General features: G+C 42.7%; 1 protein-coding gene across 2 annotated transcripts in view; it reads left to right on the forward strand.

Moving 5' to 3' along the window:
- The first annotated feature begins 3,072 nt into the window (after positions 1–3,072).
- Positions 3,073–15,259, forward strand: part of IL15RA (interleukin 15 receptor subunit alpha) — a 48,087-nt gene continuing 35,900 nt past the window's right edge. Inside the window, exon 1 of one of the 2 annotated variants that reach the window (XM_045072330.1) lies at positions 3,073–3,385. In XM_045072330.1, the coding sequence (XP_044928265.1) occupies positions 3,283–3,385 (103 nt within the window). In that variant the 5' untranslated portion in view covers positions 3,073–3,282. The remainder of the gene's footprint in view (positions 3,386–15,259) is intronic. The other variant, XM_045072329.1, reaches the window with a different exon arrangement.

Raw genomic sequence — 15,259 nt, forward strand, 5'->3', positions numbered from 1 at the left:
AAGATTTTATTTGTTTATTTGATAGAGAGAGGTCACAAGTAGGCAGAAAGGCAGGCAGAGAGGGAGAGAGGAGGAAGCAGGCTCCCCGCCGAGCAGAGAGCCCGATGCGGGGCTCCATCCCAGGACCCTGAGATCATGACCTGAGCTGAAGGCAGAGGCTTTAACCCACTGAGCCACCCAGGTGCCCCATATTTTTAATTTTTAAAAGAAACTTCATACTGTTCTGCATGCCAGCTGCACCAGTTTATGTTCCCAGCAGCTGTGCACAAGGGTTCCTACTTCTCCAGATCTTCACCAACACTTGTTATTTCTTGTCCTTTGATAATAGCTACTCTGAAGATGGAAACAGCTATTCTTACAGGTGTAAGGGAATAGCTCATCACGGTCTTGAGATACACACACACACACACACACACACACACACACACATATATCCTTTCAGCATCATAATTCTCACCCATAAGCTCAAAAGCAGATATCCACAGGACTTCTGCAGGGGAGGAACAGGCAGGTTATTGACAAAATAACAGGTGGCAAACAGTGGTATTTAACAAGTGTGTGTCTGGGGGAATGTAATTCAGCTTTTCTTGAAGACTTGGAAGAGGTCTGAGAACTATTCAATGCTGCTGTTTTATCGGTGTGGCATCCATTCATTGTTGCCTTTTCTGTGTGTACAAGTGCTAAGAAAAGAGATACCTGGTCAATAAAATACAGAACTGGAGAGAATACTGCTTCAAAGTCAATTAAACAATAAATTACCTGTTGACTTTGGCAATTATAACTGGTGTAAGATGGTATCTCAATGTGGTTTTCATTTGAATCTCCCTGATGGCTAATGATGATGAACATTTTTTCATGTGTCTGATAGCCATTTGTATGTCTTCTTTGGCAAAGTGTCTGTTCATGTCTTCTGCCCATTTTTTTACATGATTATCTGTGTTTTAGGTGTTGAGTTTGAGGAGTTCTTTATAAATCTTGGATATCAGCCCTTTGTAATGTCATTTGCAAATATCTTCTCCCATTCTGTGGGTTGCCTTTTTGTTTTGTTGACTGTTTCATTTGCTGTGCAGAAGCTTTTGATCTTGATGAAATCCCAAAAATTCATTTTTGCTTTTGTTTCCTTTGCCTTTGGAGACATATCTTGAAGGAAGTTGCTGTGGCCGATAACAAAGACATTACTGCCTATGTTCTCCTCTAGGATTTTGATAGATTCCTGCCTCACATTAAGGTCTTTCATCCATATGGTATGAGAGAATGGTTGAGTTTCATTTTTCTACACATAGCTGTCCAATTTCTCCAGCACCATTTGTTGAAGAGACTGTCTTTTTTCCACTGTATATTTTTTCCTGCTTTGTTGAAGATTGTTTGACCATAGAGTTGAGGGTCCATATCTGGGCTCTCTACTCTGTTCCACTGATCTATGTGGGTACCATGCTGTCTTGGTGATCACAGCTTTGTAGTAAAATTTGAAATCAGGCACATGATGCCCCCAGTTTTGTTTTTCTTTTTCAACATTTCCTTAGCAATTCAGGGTCTTTTCTGGTTCCATACAAGTTTTAGGATTATCAACAGGACAGGAAAAAACATGTGTTGGAGAGGATGTGGAGAAAGGGGAACCCTCTTACACTGTTGGTGGGAATGCAAGTCAGTGTAGCCACTTTGGAAAACAGTGTGGAGATTCCTTAGGAAATTAAAAATAGAGCTTTCCTATGACCCTGCAATTGCAGTATTGGGTACTTTGTTACAACAGGTCTAGGAAACTAATGCGTGTGTAAAGGGGCTTACTGGAGTGTAGATGGCAGAGATGCCTACATTTTAGAAAAAGAAACTATCAGTGCTCCTTATAAATGGAACAAACCACTGACAGGACAGCCCCAAGGGATCTCCAGGGGATTTCACTGGGAGGAAAAAAGTCCACCTCTAAAGGTTATGAACTGCACAGTTTCACTTAAAGCATTCTTCAAGGGACCAAATCCTAGAGATGGAGCATAGGTCCGCGGTTGCCAGGGTGTAGAGCGAGGCTGAGAGAGGAGGGCCACTGTGGCTGGAACAGAGGAGAAGGAGGGACCCTCGAGAAGGTCCTATGCTCAGTCTTGACAGTGTGGTCCCCTACGGATCCGTGTGTGACAGACCTTTGCAGAGCTAAATTCGGAAGTGTGTGAGTGCATGGAAAGCCCACAAAATGTGCTGTAGGCCTGAGGATCTTCCTGAAGGTCGATTTCCTGGTTGTGACAGTGTATTGTAGTGATTCTGGGTGTCACCCCGGGGAAACCGACTGTAGCCCCGAGATGGCTCGTCTTCCCTGATTTCCTCCTGTACCTGGGAATTTCTGACTGCGCGCCCAGAGCTCTCTCATCACAGACCGGGTCTCCAGTAATGTCAGGCTTCACTTGAGGTCCCAAGAAAGAAAGCAAGAAAGAAAAAATATTAAAAACCCACTTGCAAAAGAGGAAGACGGCAGAGTAGATCTCATCGAAAGAGAAGCACCAGGGCGCGGAGAGGAGGCCTTCGACCTGCTCCTGCCTCCCACGCCCCCTTCAACTGTCTGACATTTTCTTGGGGGAAGACATTCGCGACCGGATTCAGACAAAGTGCTGCTGCCGGAGACGCAGCAGGCACGAGCAGGTGGCCCAGACGGCAGGACACCGGCAGCCACAGCGCGGCGACACCGCCGCGGTCACCCGGACCGCAGGCAGCCGCGGAGCCCAGGGCCACTCGCCCGCCTGCCGGGCAGCGCCGGGACACTTGTTACACTGAGGTCGGAGCGACCGGCGGGACGCGCGCGGGAGGTGACCGGCGCCGCAGACACCGGCCGCGAACGCCCGCCAGCCGCGCTCCCCGATCAGCGTTCGCTTCCCGACGGCGCCGACCCCCTCTGCGACGAGACGCAAGACCAAACGGACTTCTGGGGTCCCCAGGGGCGAGGAGACAGGCGGAGGGGGAGGACCCCAGGCGCCGGCAGGGCACGGTCCCCGCCCCGCGCAGCCAGCGGCGCTCGGGGGACGCGGGCGGCGGCGCGGGGGGCACGGCGGCGGCTTTCTCGAGAGGAGGGGGTGGGGATGCTGAGTCACGGAGCCGTCGCGGCTCCTCACCGCTCCCCGCGGCCCTCCGGGGGCTAAAGCAAAAGCGAAAGCGAATGCCACTCGCGGGGCGGCCGGTCCCGGCAGCTGCGCCCGCCACCTCCTCCGGGACGGTCCGGCGTCTGCCCGCGCGGCCGGCGGGGCGTCGGGGCCGCTGCGAGCCCAGGGCCCGGCGGCCGGGAGAGCGGCCCAGCGTCCGGCCATGGCCCCGCGGCCGCCCTGGGGCTGCAGGGTCCGCGCGCTGCCCGCGCCGCCGCTGCTGCTGTCGCTGCTGCTGCTGCTGCTGCTCCAGCCCGCGACGCCGGGTAGGGAGAGGCGCGCGCCCCTGGCGGGGGGCGGGGGGCGGGGGGCAGCGCGCGCGGGGACGGGGACGGGGACACCTGCAGGCAGCGGTCGGGAGGGCAGCGCCGACCGCCGACCGGCCCCGGCTCGCGGGCTCTCGCGGGGCAGCGGCACCGGCGGCCGCGCTTTGAATCCCACGCCTTCCCCATTCGCGGGGCAAAGGCAAGAAGCTGCGTTTGCACTGGGGGCTCCGGGGGCTCCGGGGGCTCCGGGGGCTCCGGGGGCTCCGGGGGCTCCCGGGGCTCCGGGGCGGGGGTGAGGGGTTGTTTCACAGCACTTTCGGGAAACGCGTGAAGGCGGTTCTCCGAGCCCCGCCGGGAAAGCCGCGCACTTGCCGCACGGCGAGCGGTGCCCGCGGGGGTGCGCGGAAAACCACCCGGTCTCTGCCCTCGACCAAAAGCAAATACTACGAGCGGGTGGCGGCAGGACGGGACGCGGTAGAGACTGCGTCCCTGGGGACAGAAAACGTGTTGGGCAGGTTGCCCTCGGGAGGCAGCGGGAGCCGCTCCACATGCTTGAGCCGCAGGAAGCCGTGCGAGGGCGCGGGCGCCCTGGGGCTGGCGGAGGGCGCGCTCCGGCAGGGGGAAGGAAGCACGGCGGTGACGGCTCGTGTATTCCAGACGAACGTAGGTCGCATAGATGTAATTTCGGCAGGAAGAACCCAAGTAGTGACTCATCGGTTTTCTTCCCGGAGAGCTAGAGAAGGGAGGAGACCGGAGCGGTGGGCCGGCTTTCCCCTCGTTGGCTCTTCTTACCGTCGGGGAGCTTCGCCGTGTCCGATGAAAGCCAGGAACCCTCTCCCCAGAAAAATGCATGAAGGCACAGGATCTAATTTGGGGGCCAGGGAGCCATTAAAGCCCATTTATAGATTCTCCAAGAGTTAGTTCACCCCATGTTATGGGGGGTTGGGGTGGAGGGGCGTGTTTTAAGGCAAGACTCCCAGGACTTTACATCCAGTCGGGCCAGTCTGCCTACCCAGGACTTGCCCAAAGGTTCCATCCACAGTGGCCGCCAGCTGGCTTGGTGTGATCTCGGTAGCTCTGCCATGTTTCCTTAACCTTTATTTTCTTGAGACTATGGATTCCCTGCGCCGCATCTGAGAATCTGACTTACGCTGGTGACCTGGTCAGTTCCTCTCGTCTCCCTAGCCAGTGTGCCCCGTAGCCAGCGACTAGGGCAGCTGGACCAGGACAGTGTGACAGTGGCATGAGCTGTATTCAGAGCCCAGGAGGTGCAGAGAACTCTGCAGGCAGGACCTCCAAAGCCCATCACCTACAGTCTCGTTTTTGACCTCCCAAAGGTACTGCTGCTGTTCAGCAGCCCCTCGTGTTCCTTAGTAGTTTCCTGAGCGGGTTGGGCGAGATGTAATAGATAATAAACTTCATACATTTAATTACGTGCTTTGATACGTTTCGAGGTAAATGACTCTACTCATGAAACCATCATGATCATGAAGGTAAACATACCCCTTCTACCAAAATTTCCTCTTGTCCTGAGTAACCCTTACCTCCCACCCAGTCCTATCCCCCAGGCCACCTCCCTGGGATTTCCATCGCTCTTGACTTGCTGTCATTTCTAGAATGTTACATAAATGAAGTCATACAATTCTCCCTCCGTCTTATCATTTGTATCAATAGTTCATTCCTTTTTATTGTTGAGAAGTATTTCATTGCATGGGTATCACACCGTTCCTTCATCCATTTGGTTGTTACAGGACGTCTGGGTTGTTTCTGGTTTGGGGCTGTTATGCTTAAAGCTGTTATGAACATTCATATGTCAGTTTTGTGACGGTTTTGAGACTATGGATTCCCTGCGCAGGGACACAGGCTTGGATTTCTTTGGGGTGGAGACAGTGGGTGCAGAATGGCTGAATCATATGACATGTCTGTGTTTTTTATATTCCCACCAGCGATGTGTGAATTCCAGTTTCTCCACATCCTTGTCAGCACTTGGGAGGGCCAGTCTTTTTTCTTTTTCCCCCTTGGAAATTTTTTTCCAGCTTTATTGAGATGCAATTGACGTATAACATTGTGTAAGCTTAAGATATACAACACGATGATTTAATATATGTCCATCTTGTGAAACGATGACCACAATAAAGTGAACACATTCAGTCACCTCATTTGTTTACCAAAGTGTGTGTGTGTGTGTGTGTGTGTGTGTGTGTGTGGTTGGTCAGTCTCTTTAATTGTATCCATTCTAATAGATGTGTAGTGGACTCTCGTATTTTTTTTCTCATAGTTTTAAATTTGTATTTTCCTAATAACTGGTGATGTTGAGCATCTTTCCATTTGCTTATTTGCCATCAAATACATCTTCTTTGGTAAAACGTCTGGTTACACATTTTGCTCTTTTAAAAATTGAGTTGTTGAATTATTATTGAATTTCAAAAGCTCTTTATATATTTGGGACACAAGACCTTTATCAAATACAATCTGCAAATATTTTCTCAGAGTCTGTGTCTTGTCCTTTCATTCTCTTAACAGTGTCTGATGAACAGAAAATTTTCATTTCGAAGTTCAGTTTCTTTCTTTTATGTATTATGCTTTCAGTGTCCTCTCTAAGAAATCTTTGCTAACCCAAGGTCACAAAGGTTTAAATCTAGACGTTTTATAGCCTTAAGATTTTATATTTCTGTCTGTGAATCATTTTGAGTTAATTTTTTATATAATACAAAGTGCGGCTTTAAAGTTCCATATTGGCTTGGTTTTGGGATTTTTGCATATCCAATCGTCCCAGTACAATTTGTTGAAAGATGATCTCAACTGAATTGCTCTTACATTTATTTTGAACATCAGATGTTCATATAAGTGTTGGTCGCCATAGACAAAACATCAGTCCATGAAAATCAATTATATCTCTTCCATTAGCAATTGGTTGAAATTTTTAAATATATGTATCATTTGCAATAGCATCAAAATGTATGAACCACTTATGGATAAATGTGACAAAAGATGAGAAAGACCTGTATGCTAAAAGCCACAAACCGCTGCTAAGAGAAAATAAAGCAGACCTAAACAAATGGAGATACATACCATGCTCATGGACAGGACAAAGCAGTATTGCTAAGGTAACCATATTCCTCCCCCACATCCAAATTTCTTGCAAAAACTAACAAACTGATTCCAAAATTCGCATGGAAATGCCTAAGACCCAGTATAGCCAAAATAACTTTGAAAAGCGACTTTCTCTAAGTTGGAGAAGGAACACTTCTGATTTTGAGACTTATTATAAGGTTACAATAATCCAGACAATGTGGTTATAGGGTAAAGATGAACAAAGGGCTAGCAGAAGAGCCTGCACCTAATGTTTTTAAATGAGCTTGGAAGGGAGGTGGATACAAATGATTAAATTTGCTACTTGGTGCTAAGATCCTGATCAGAAATTACAGAGAGAAGCCCATTTCTTCTCATGAGCAGAACAAATAGTGAAGTCTCAGATAGTTTACAGTGCTAACAGATATAACAAATTGCTGTTACCTGTTCTTAGTCAAAAGGCATTACTTGCAGGGAAAACCGATCATCTTGGGCAGGAAGGAATTTACTTCTTAAAGATCCTCACAACCTGAAAAGCTGCAGATGATTTGCCAAAAGTAGCTAAAGATGAGGATTTGTTTGAAGATAAATATACCATCTTGGGTTCTGTTACACAGGGTATTGTATGCTTTGAGGTGGTTTTACAATTTTTGTGTAAAACCATTTTTCAGAATTCTGGGGAGTTTTGCCCAAACCTTTCATTTTTGGTTTCAGATCAATTTTATCTAGTTATTATTGTTTTGTACTGCTACTCACAGCAAAAAAAAAGTAAGTCATAAAAACTTAAATGCACAAAATATGGGATTTATTGAACTCAACCTGTGGAGGACTGCAGAAATTAAATGCAGTTGTTTTCAAGTAATATGCATCATATTATTCCATTTTTACCAGAAGATCTAGAAGTAGCTATCACTGAGTAGGGAGACACTATGAGTTGTTAGTGTGTGTGTGTATGTCTATAGTTGTCTGCCTTTTCTCATTTTTGTCATAATTTGAAATGACTTTGTAAAAAGAAAATAAAACTACAAAAGAAGTAGCTCAAAAAGGCTATAGAAGTTGAAGGTTTTCTTCAGAATCATTTTTAAGTAATTACAGCAGATCTTGTTTGGTAATGTTTCCATGACTTTATAAATTGGAACCAATTTTGGGTTATAGAACTATAAAGTCACCATAGATAGCATTTGTGCATACATTTTATATTTTATGCATACATTTTACAATATTTTACAATTTGTTTAAACGGTTCCTTACAAAGCATAGACTGGACATTTAGGTTGTTTTAAAATGTTTGATATTCTAAAAAGCACAGAGTAGGAACAATTGGGTGAAAATAAGCTGTATAGAGCAAAAAGGACAAGGGAGAACTCAAAGTCTAAAATAAAGTGGCAGAAATGCTTCTGCGGATATTCTTTTTTTTTTTTTTTTTTTTTTTTTTTTTTTTTTTTTTTTTAAGATTTTATTTATTTATTTGACAGAGAGAGGTCACAAGTAGGCAGAGAGGCAGAGAGAGAGAGAGAGGGAAGCAGGCTCCCTGCTGCGCAGAGAGCCCGATGCGGGGACTCGATCCCAGGACCCTGGGATCAGGACCTGAGCCGAAGGCAGCGGCTTAACCCACTGAGCCACCCAGGCGCCCCTGGGGATATTCTTTTTTAATCAAATCATCACTTCAACTAATTTGTCTTGGGCTAAAGCACTTTTGCCAAATTGATTTTATTATATAGTGTGTAACCGTGTAGATAAATGTATAAAAAGCCCCGAACATGTACACTTGGAGTCATACCCCTGTTACTCATCATGCACGGTTGATGTAATCTGAATGTTTTCTACTAGGAAAGACTTGATTTTCTTCAGAGAAGTAGGAAGCCCCTGAAGGTCTCTGGGCAGGAGGGACATTCCTGGACCGGCATGGGGGAAAGATGACTGTGGTAAAGCATGTGAAGAGTGGACTGTAGTCAGGAGGGTCTGGGGGCAGGCAGCCAAGTTAGAGACTTTTGCAACAGTTCTTGTAAATGGTGAAATCCTGAACCGAGACTGTCTCAGTAAGGGAGAGAAGAGGGGGCGGATCTCCTCTGGAGCCCTGGTGCGGGACTGGATTTCCACTTTCCCTTTTGCCTGCCCTTCAGCCTATGACCACGCAGCTGTTTCAGGCCCTCGCCAATCAATCTTTAAGGACCCCAACCAAGATGAATTCATCTACAGCACAAAATGTGGGCTGGGAATTTCAGTTCAGGAGCCTGAGAGAGAAAGAACAGACTCGATGAGTCAAAGATAATGACCTGGGAAGAGCGCGTACTGACAGCGAGTGCCAAAAGGAAATGAACGTGTTGGCTCGGCTTGGCTGGCATTTCGGCTAGAAAAATAATGACGGCAAATGCATTGCTGTGAACATAGAGGTCTTTATGTTTTCGACGCCTCAGTGTCACAGTGAGCTTCGTGAGGGGGAACTTACATCTGATACTTCCTACCACACTGAGAATACTGTAGACATATGAATGAATGGTAGAATAAGACCCCAAAAAATATTGGAATGGATTTTGAATTCGATATGAGACTAGGCCAAGGAATCTCATTATATTAGACTACGTAAGCCACCTTGATAAAGAAGTCTGATTCATGAGTTCTACAAAGTAGAGAAAGCTGTGACCCAGCACGCTATTTTGGTGACTTCATTTATGATCACTAGGACTTGTATATGATTTTTTTTTTTTTTTTTGGCTACTTAAGAGTTTCTAAAATCCCAGAATCTTGTATTTATAACTATTGATATTACTTCATCCATTCCTGTCTGATATTTATAAGCCACTAGCCCCAGAAGGCACCTATCACGTACTAGGCTTAGCACCGTGGGAGCACCAGAGAATGCTGAGAGACATTCACCGCTTCCAAAGAGCTCACAAGATTGCAAATAAGGCAACACTTGCTTATGTGGAATATCTAAGGAATAATGTTATGGGAAAATATATAGAGAAATGATCACTGGAGTGTCAAAAGACGTGATCAGGGTCTCTAGGAAGAAAGGCTACTGATACAATCAAATGTACTGTTTCCAGTGCCCTCTTTTTTTTTTTTTTTAATTTTATTTATTTATTTGACAGAAAGAGAGAGAGATCACAAGTAGGCAGAGAGGCAGGCAGAGAGAGATGGAGAAGTAGGCTCCCTTCTGAGCAGAGAGCCCAATACGGGGCTCGATCCTAGAACCCTGGGATCATGACCTGAGCTGAAGGCAGAGGCTTCAACCCACTGAGCCACCCAGGCACCCACTCCAGTGCCCTTTTGGAGAGCCCAGCTTTGCAGGGTAAATAAGGGGCCATCATGTGACTGAGGGGGCTGGCTTCAGTATATGGACATCCTTGTGCATTCATATATCAATTATTATTATCAATTATTATCGTTCTTTGAGGCCTGTTCACAATCTATTAGACCACTAGTAGATTTCCTTTTTCAGCAGAAAGACAGATACTCTGAATTGCCACAAAACACCTAGAAATGATGAATAATGGAGAGTAAATATCTATTAAAATACAGACCCAATAAAATATGTAACCAAGTATTTAAAGCAAAAAAAAAAATCTATTTTGGTGTTTATAATATACGTAGAAGCAAAATGTATGACCACAAGAGCACAAAGGCTGTAAGAAGAGAAATGGAAGGATAGTGCTTAAGGTTCATATACTGTATATGTGAAGCAGTATAATGTCACTTGAAGGTGAACTGTGATGAGATAAAGACATATACCGTGAACCCTAAAGCAACCACCAAAATCGTACGATCGAAAGAATCACAGTTAGTGGACCAGCAGAGTGGATAGAATGGAATCATGAAATATACTCAAATAATCACATGACATGATCATCTCCACAGAAAATCCTATAGAATTTATAAAAATGCTCTTAGAATAAGTGAGTTTAGCAAAATTTCAGAATACACAATTAACTTACAAATATCAGCATATAATATACCAGCAACAAGCAGTCAGAAATTGGAAAAAATTTGAAAAAAAACCATTTGGGTTGATAAAAAAAAAAAAAAAAACAGGAAATATTTAGGAATATATCTGGCAAAAAAATGAATAAAACCAGTAACCAAAAACTACAAAACATTTCTGAGATGAATTACTGAAGATTTAAATAAACTGAGAGAGATACTGTGTTTATAGATATTGAGAAGATTCAATATTATTAAGATATCACTTCTTCCCTAACTTGATCTATAGATTTAATGCAATTTCAATCAAACTTTCAACAGGTTTTTTTTTTTTTATAGAAACTGATTCTGAAATTCAGTAAGGGACCAAACTCTGAAAATGATTAACAGATTTATTATAAAGCTACAGTAATCAAGACAGTGTGGTATTGGGGTCAGATTAATAAACAGACAAATATATTGATGGAACAGAATAGTAAGTCCAGAAATAAGCCCACTCATACTTAGTCCTGGCTCAGGATCTTATCCCAATACTGCTGGAGGTCCACTACAAGGGGAAGGAGGCTTTTTCCTACACAAAACCTGTAAAGATACAGGGGAGAAGTTGATGACAAGGAAGTAAGGAGCAACATGACTGACAGCTCCAAGTCCAAGAGCCAGATACACAGGGCCTGCCTGAGTTAGCTGATGGGACACAGACAGCAGAAAACTTCTCTTGACTCCAGGCCAGCACGCACCGACTACCAGCACAGCAGTCAACCCCTGAGAGTGTGGTGGGCGAGAGTGTGGAGATACCCTCTTGGGGTTTAGATACACAGAGAACGATGAGAGAGGAGGGTGAATTAGGAACACAGAAGATCCCTCTGGCCCTCCAGCACCCACCCTATGCCCAAGATAACACTAGAGGAATTTGAACCCAGTGGTGTTCTTTTATACATTTTTTAAAAGATTTTATTTATTTATTTGACAGACAGAGATCACAGTAGGCAGAGGCAGGCAGAGAGAGAGAGAGAGAGGAGGTAGCCGGTTCCCCGCTGAGCGGAAAGCCTGATGTGGGGCTCGATCCCAGGACCCTGAGATCATAACCCGAGCTGAAGGCAGAGACTTTAACCCACTGAGCCACTCAGGTGCCCCTTTTTATACTTTTTTTTTTTTTTTTTAAGATTTTAAGAACCCAGTGGTGTTCTGAAGGCAACCTCAGCACAACAAAATCCGAACCTAATTCAACAACTGACTAGCCCAACTCAGTTCCCCCACACCATCAGTCTAGCCAAAGAAGTTTTCCCATTTTCAGGTATAAATACTGTTTTACCTCAGTTCGATACACATAGTCCAGCAGTCAATCAAAAATTAAGTGACACACAAAAACACAACAACACCACAATCCCATTATCAAGGGACAAGAAATAAAAAGATTCAAAGATGACCCAAAAATCAGAACTATGAGACTGGAAGTTAAAATAAATATCACTAACCTGTTAAAGGCTCTGGTGGAAAGGATGGACGGTATTTCTGAACAAATGGGGAATTTTAGCTGAGAGGTAGGAACCATAGGAAAGTGTCAAATGGAAATGTTAGAAATTAGAAAGAAACCAAACAAACAGTAATAGACATGAAGAAAGGTTTCAACAGGCTTACTGGAACACCGGATGCATCCAAGGAAAGAATCAGTAAATTGGAATACAGGTCAGTAGAAATTACTCTAACAGAAACACAACAAGAAAAAATGAGAAAGAAAAAAATGTGAGACAATGTATCCAAGAGCTATCGGACAACAGAAAATGATCTAATGTATGTGTAATGAGAATTCCAGGAAAAAAAAGAGAGAGGAGCAGAAGAAGTATTTGAAGAGGTAACAGTTGAGAATGTAAGATATTAGATCCAGGAAGCTCAGAGAACATTAAGCAGGATAAACACCCACCCCTCTCCCATCCAAACATCTAAACACATTGTATTCAAATCACTGAAAAGCAAAGATGAAGAAAAACTGTGACAAAAGTTGCTAAAGATACATTACACACAGAAGAATGAAGATAAGAATTAGAGCAGACTTCTTACCAGAAATTATTCAAGCCATAAGAAAATGGATCAACATCCTTAAAATGCTAAAGTAAAACAAACCATAAATACCCCGTCAAGCCAGGGTTCTATAGCCAGAATAACCAGTCATCTTTTGAAAACCAAAAGCAAAAGAAAGACTCTGACAAACAAAAAGTGAAAGAATTCATCACCTGCAGACCTACACTCTAAGAAACACTGAAAAACATTCTTTAGGCAAAAGGCATAGAATCCTAAACAGAAACTTGGCTCTCTAAAAAGAAAAACACTGGAAATGGTCAAAATGGAAGCCAATAAAAACATATTGTTCTTTAAAATCACTCTAAAAAAATATTTGACTCTCTAAAGCAAAAATAGCAAAGTATTGCTTTTATAAAATATGTAACAGTAAAATGTATGACCGCAAAAAATGAGAGAGTGATTCTAAGTATGCCTTGGTAGAGTTCTTAACTATATGTGAGTTGATACAGTATTATGTGAAAATAGCCTTTGATAAAATAAAGATGTATTGTGTACCTCAGTGAAACCTCTAAAAATAAACTGAAGTGGTACATAAAATAAGCAATGGTAAAGATAAAGTGGAATAAATAATAGTCAATCCAAAAGCAATCAAGAAGAGGAAAAGTGAGCAAAGAGCAGATGGAACAAATAGAAAACAGCTAGCAAAATGGTAGGCTTACAATAATTACATTAAATATAAGTGATCTAACCATACCAATTAAAAAACAGAGATTCTTCAATTAAATTTTTTAAAAAGCTCCACTATATGCTGACTACAAAATAGCAACTTTGAGTACACAGATAAAGATAGGTTAGAAGAAAAAGGATGGGAAAAGATATAACATGCAAACAGTAATCAGAAGAAATCTGGAGTATTTGTATTCATAGCAAACAAAAGAGACATCACAAGAAGGAATAGTACCAGGGATAAAGAGGGACATTACATAATAAGGGGGCTAATTCACCACGAAGACATAAAAATCCTAATTGTGTTTGCATCCACACAAAGGAACTTCAAAATTCATAAAGCAAATCTGGTAGAACTGAAAGAAGTAAAATATAAATCCAGGATTATAGTCAGAGACTTTAACACTATTCCTTCAGTAATTAAAAAAAAAAAAAAACTAATAGGAAAAAAGCCCAGTAAATATATAGAAGATCAAAACTTTCATCTAAGTGGCATTTACAGAAGACCCCTGTCCAACAAACAGGAGACCCATTCTTTTCAAATACATATGGAACATTCACCAAAAGAGACCATACTGTGGGCCATTAAGCAAGCCTCAGCAAATTCCAGATCAATGAAATTACACAAAATATGTTCTGTAACCACAATGGAATTAAATTAGAATGCCTTAACAGAGAAATATCTGGAAAATCCTCAGGTATATCAAAATTGAACAAAGCACTTATAAATAACCTGTGGGTCAAAGAAGAAATTATAAGAGGAAAATAGAAAATGTCTTTAGTTGAATGAGAATAAAAATACACTTAAACAAGTTATAATTTGTGGAATCAGTTAAAAGAGATCTTAGAAAGAAATTAATCATATTAAGTGCTTGTATTAGAGAAGAAGTCTCAAATCAATGATGTAAGCTTCTACCTGAAGAAACCAGACAACAATGAGCAAATTTACCCCAAGCAGAAGGAAGGAAATAGTAATGATAAGAGCAGAAATCAATGAAACTGAATATAGAAAAACAATAGAGAATAGCAATTAAACTAAAGATCAACTTTAGTTGATCAAACTAAAAAATCAACAACATTGTAAATCTCCAGCCAGACTGATCAAGAAGAAAAATGAATAAACATGAATTACACTGGGAATGAAACGGAACATCACTGCAGGTCCTAGAAATATCTGATGGCTCATAAAGTTTTATTATGCATTACTTTATGGCTATGAATATGACAACTTAGGTAAAAATGGACAAATTCATTGAAACAATATGAAAGCCCATTCAGGAATAACCTGAGTTGTCTTATACCTTAGAGAGTTAGAGTTGTAGTGTAAAACAACTCAGCAAAAAATTCCAGACCCAGATGGCCTCATTGGCTAATTCTTTAAAAAAAAAAAAAAAAAAAAAAAAAAAAATCAACAAAGGTATGCAAATTTGAGTGCTGGCTAAATCCTCAACAACAGCAGGGGACTATGGAAGGAAGGTATAACTTCTTGCTAACACAGAAGTCCATGCTGCACAAAACTGTCATTTAAGAAAGACAGTGAAATAAAGACTCAAAGGAAGAGAAAATAACAGGTGATGGCATTGAAGTATCTCTAAGGTTCTTGTATAGCTGGGGAGAAGGCTGTAGATATCCATCCCCTTTTCCATGTTATTAAGGACACACGTTAAAAAGGTCTGACCACTATCCAGAGACAGGCTGTTTAACATGGGATGGTAGCAACTCTAAAGATTTTTTTTTTTTTAATTTGAGAGAGAGACAGTGAGAGAGAGCATGAGCGAGGAGAAGGTCAGACAGAGGGAGAAGCAGACTCCCCATGGAGCTGGGAGTCCGTTGCGGGACTCGATCCCAGGACTCCGGGATCATGACCTGAGCCGAAGGTAGTCATCCAACCAACTGAGCCACCCAGGCGTCCCCGGATGGTAGCAATTCTAAAACACAGTCTCGAACTATATGAGTCAAAGCACTGGGTGTGGTGCATAAACAGTGAATCCTGGAACACTGAAAAAAATTAAATTTTTAAAAAAGAAAATAAAGTAAAAATTAAATTAAATTTTTTTAATTTAAAAATAAAAAAATTAAATAAATAAAATAAAAAATAAAAGAATTATATTTGAGGACAAAAAAAGAAACAAA

Source organism: Mustela putorius, unplaced genomic scaffold, assembly GCF_011764305.1.
Source record: "Mustela putorius furo isolate JIRA1106 unplaced genomic scaffold, ASM1176430v1.1 tig00004033_pilon_pilon_pilon, whole genome shotgun sequence".
In the NCBI taxonomy this organism is placed as follows: Eukaryota; Metazoa; Chordata; class Mammalia; order Carnivora; family Mustelidae; genus Mustela; species Mustela putorius.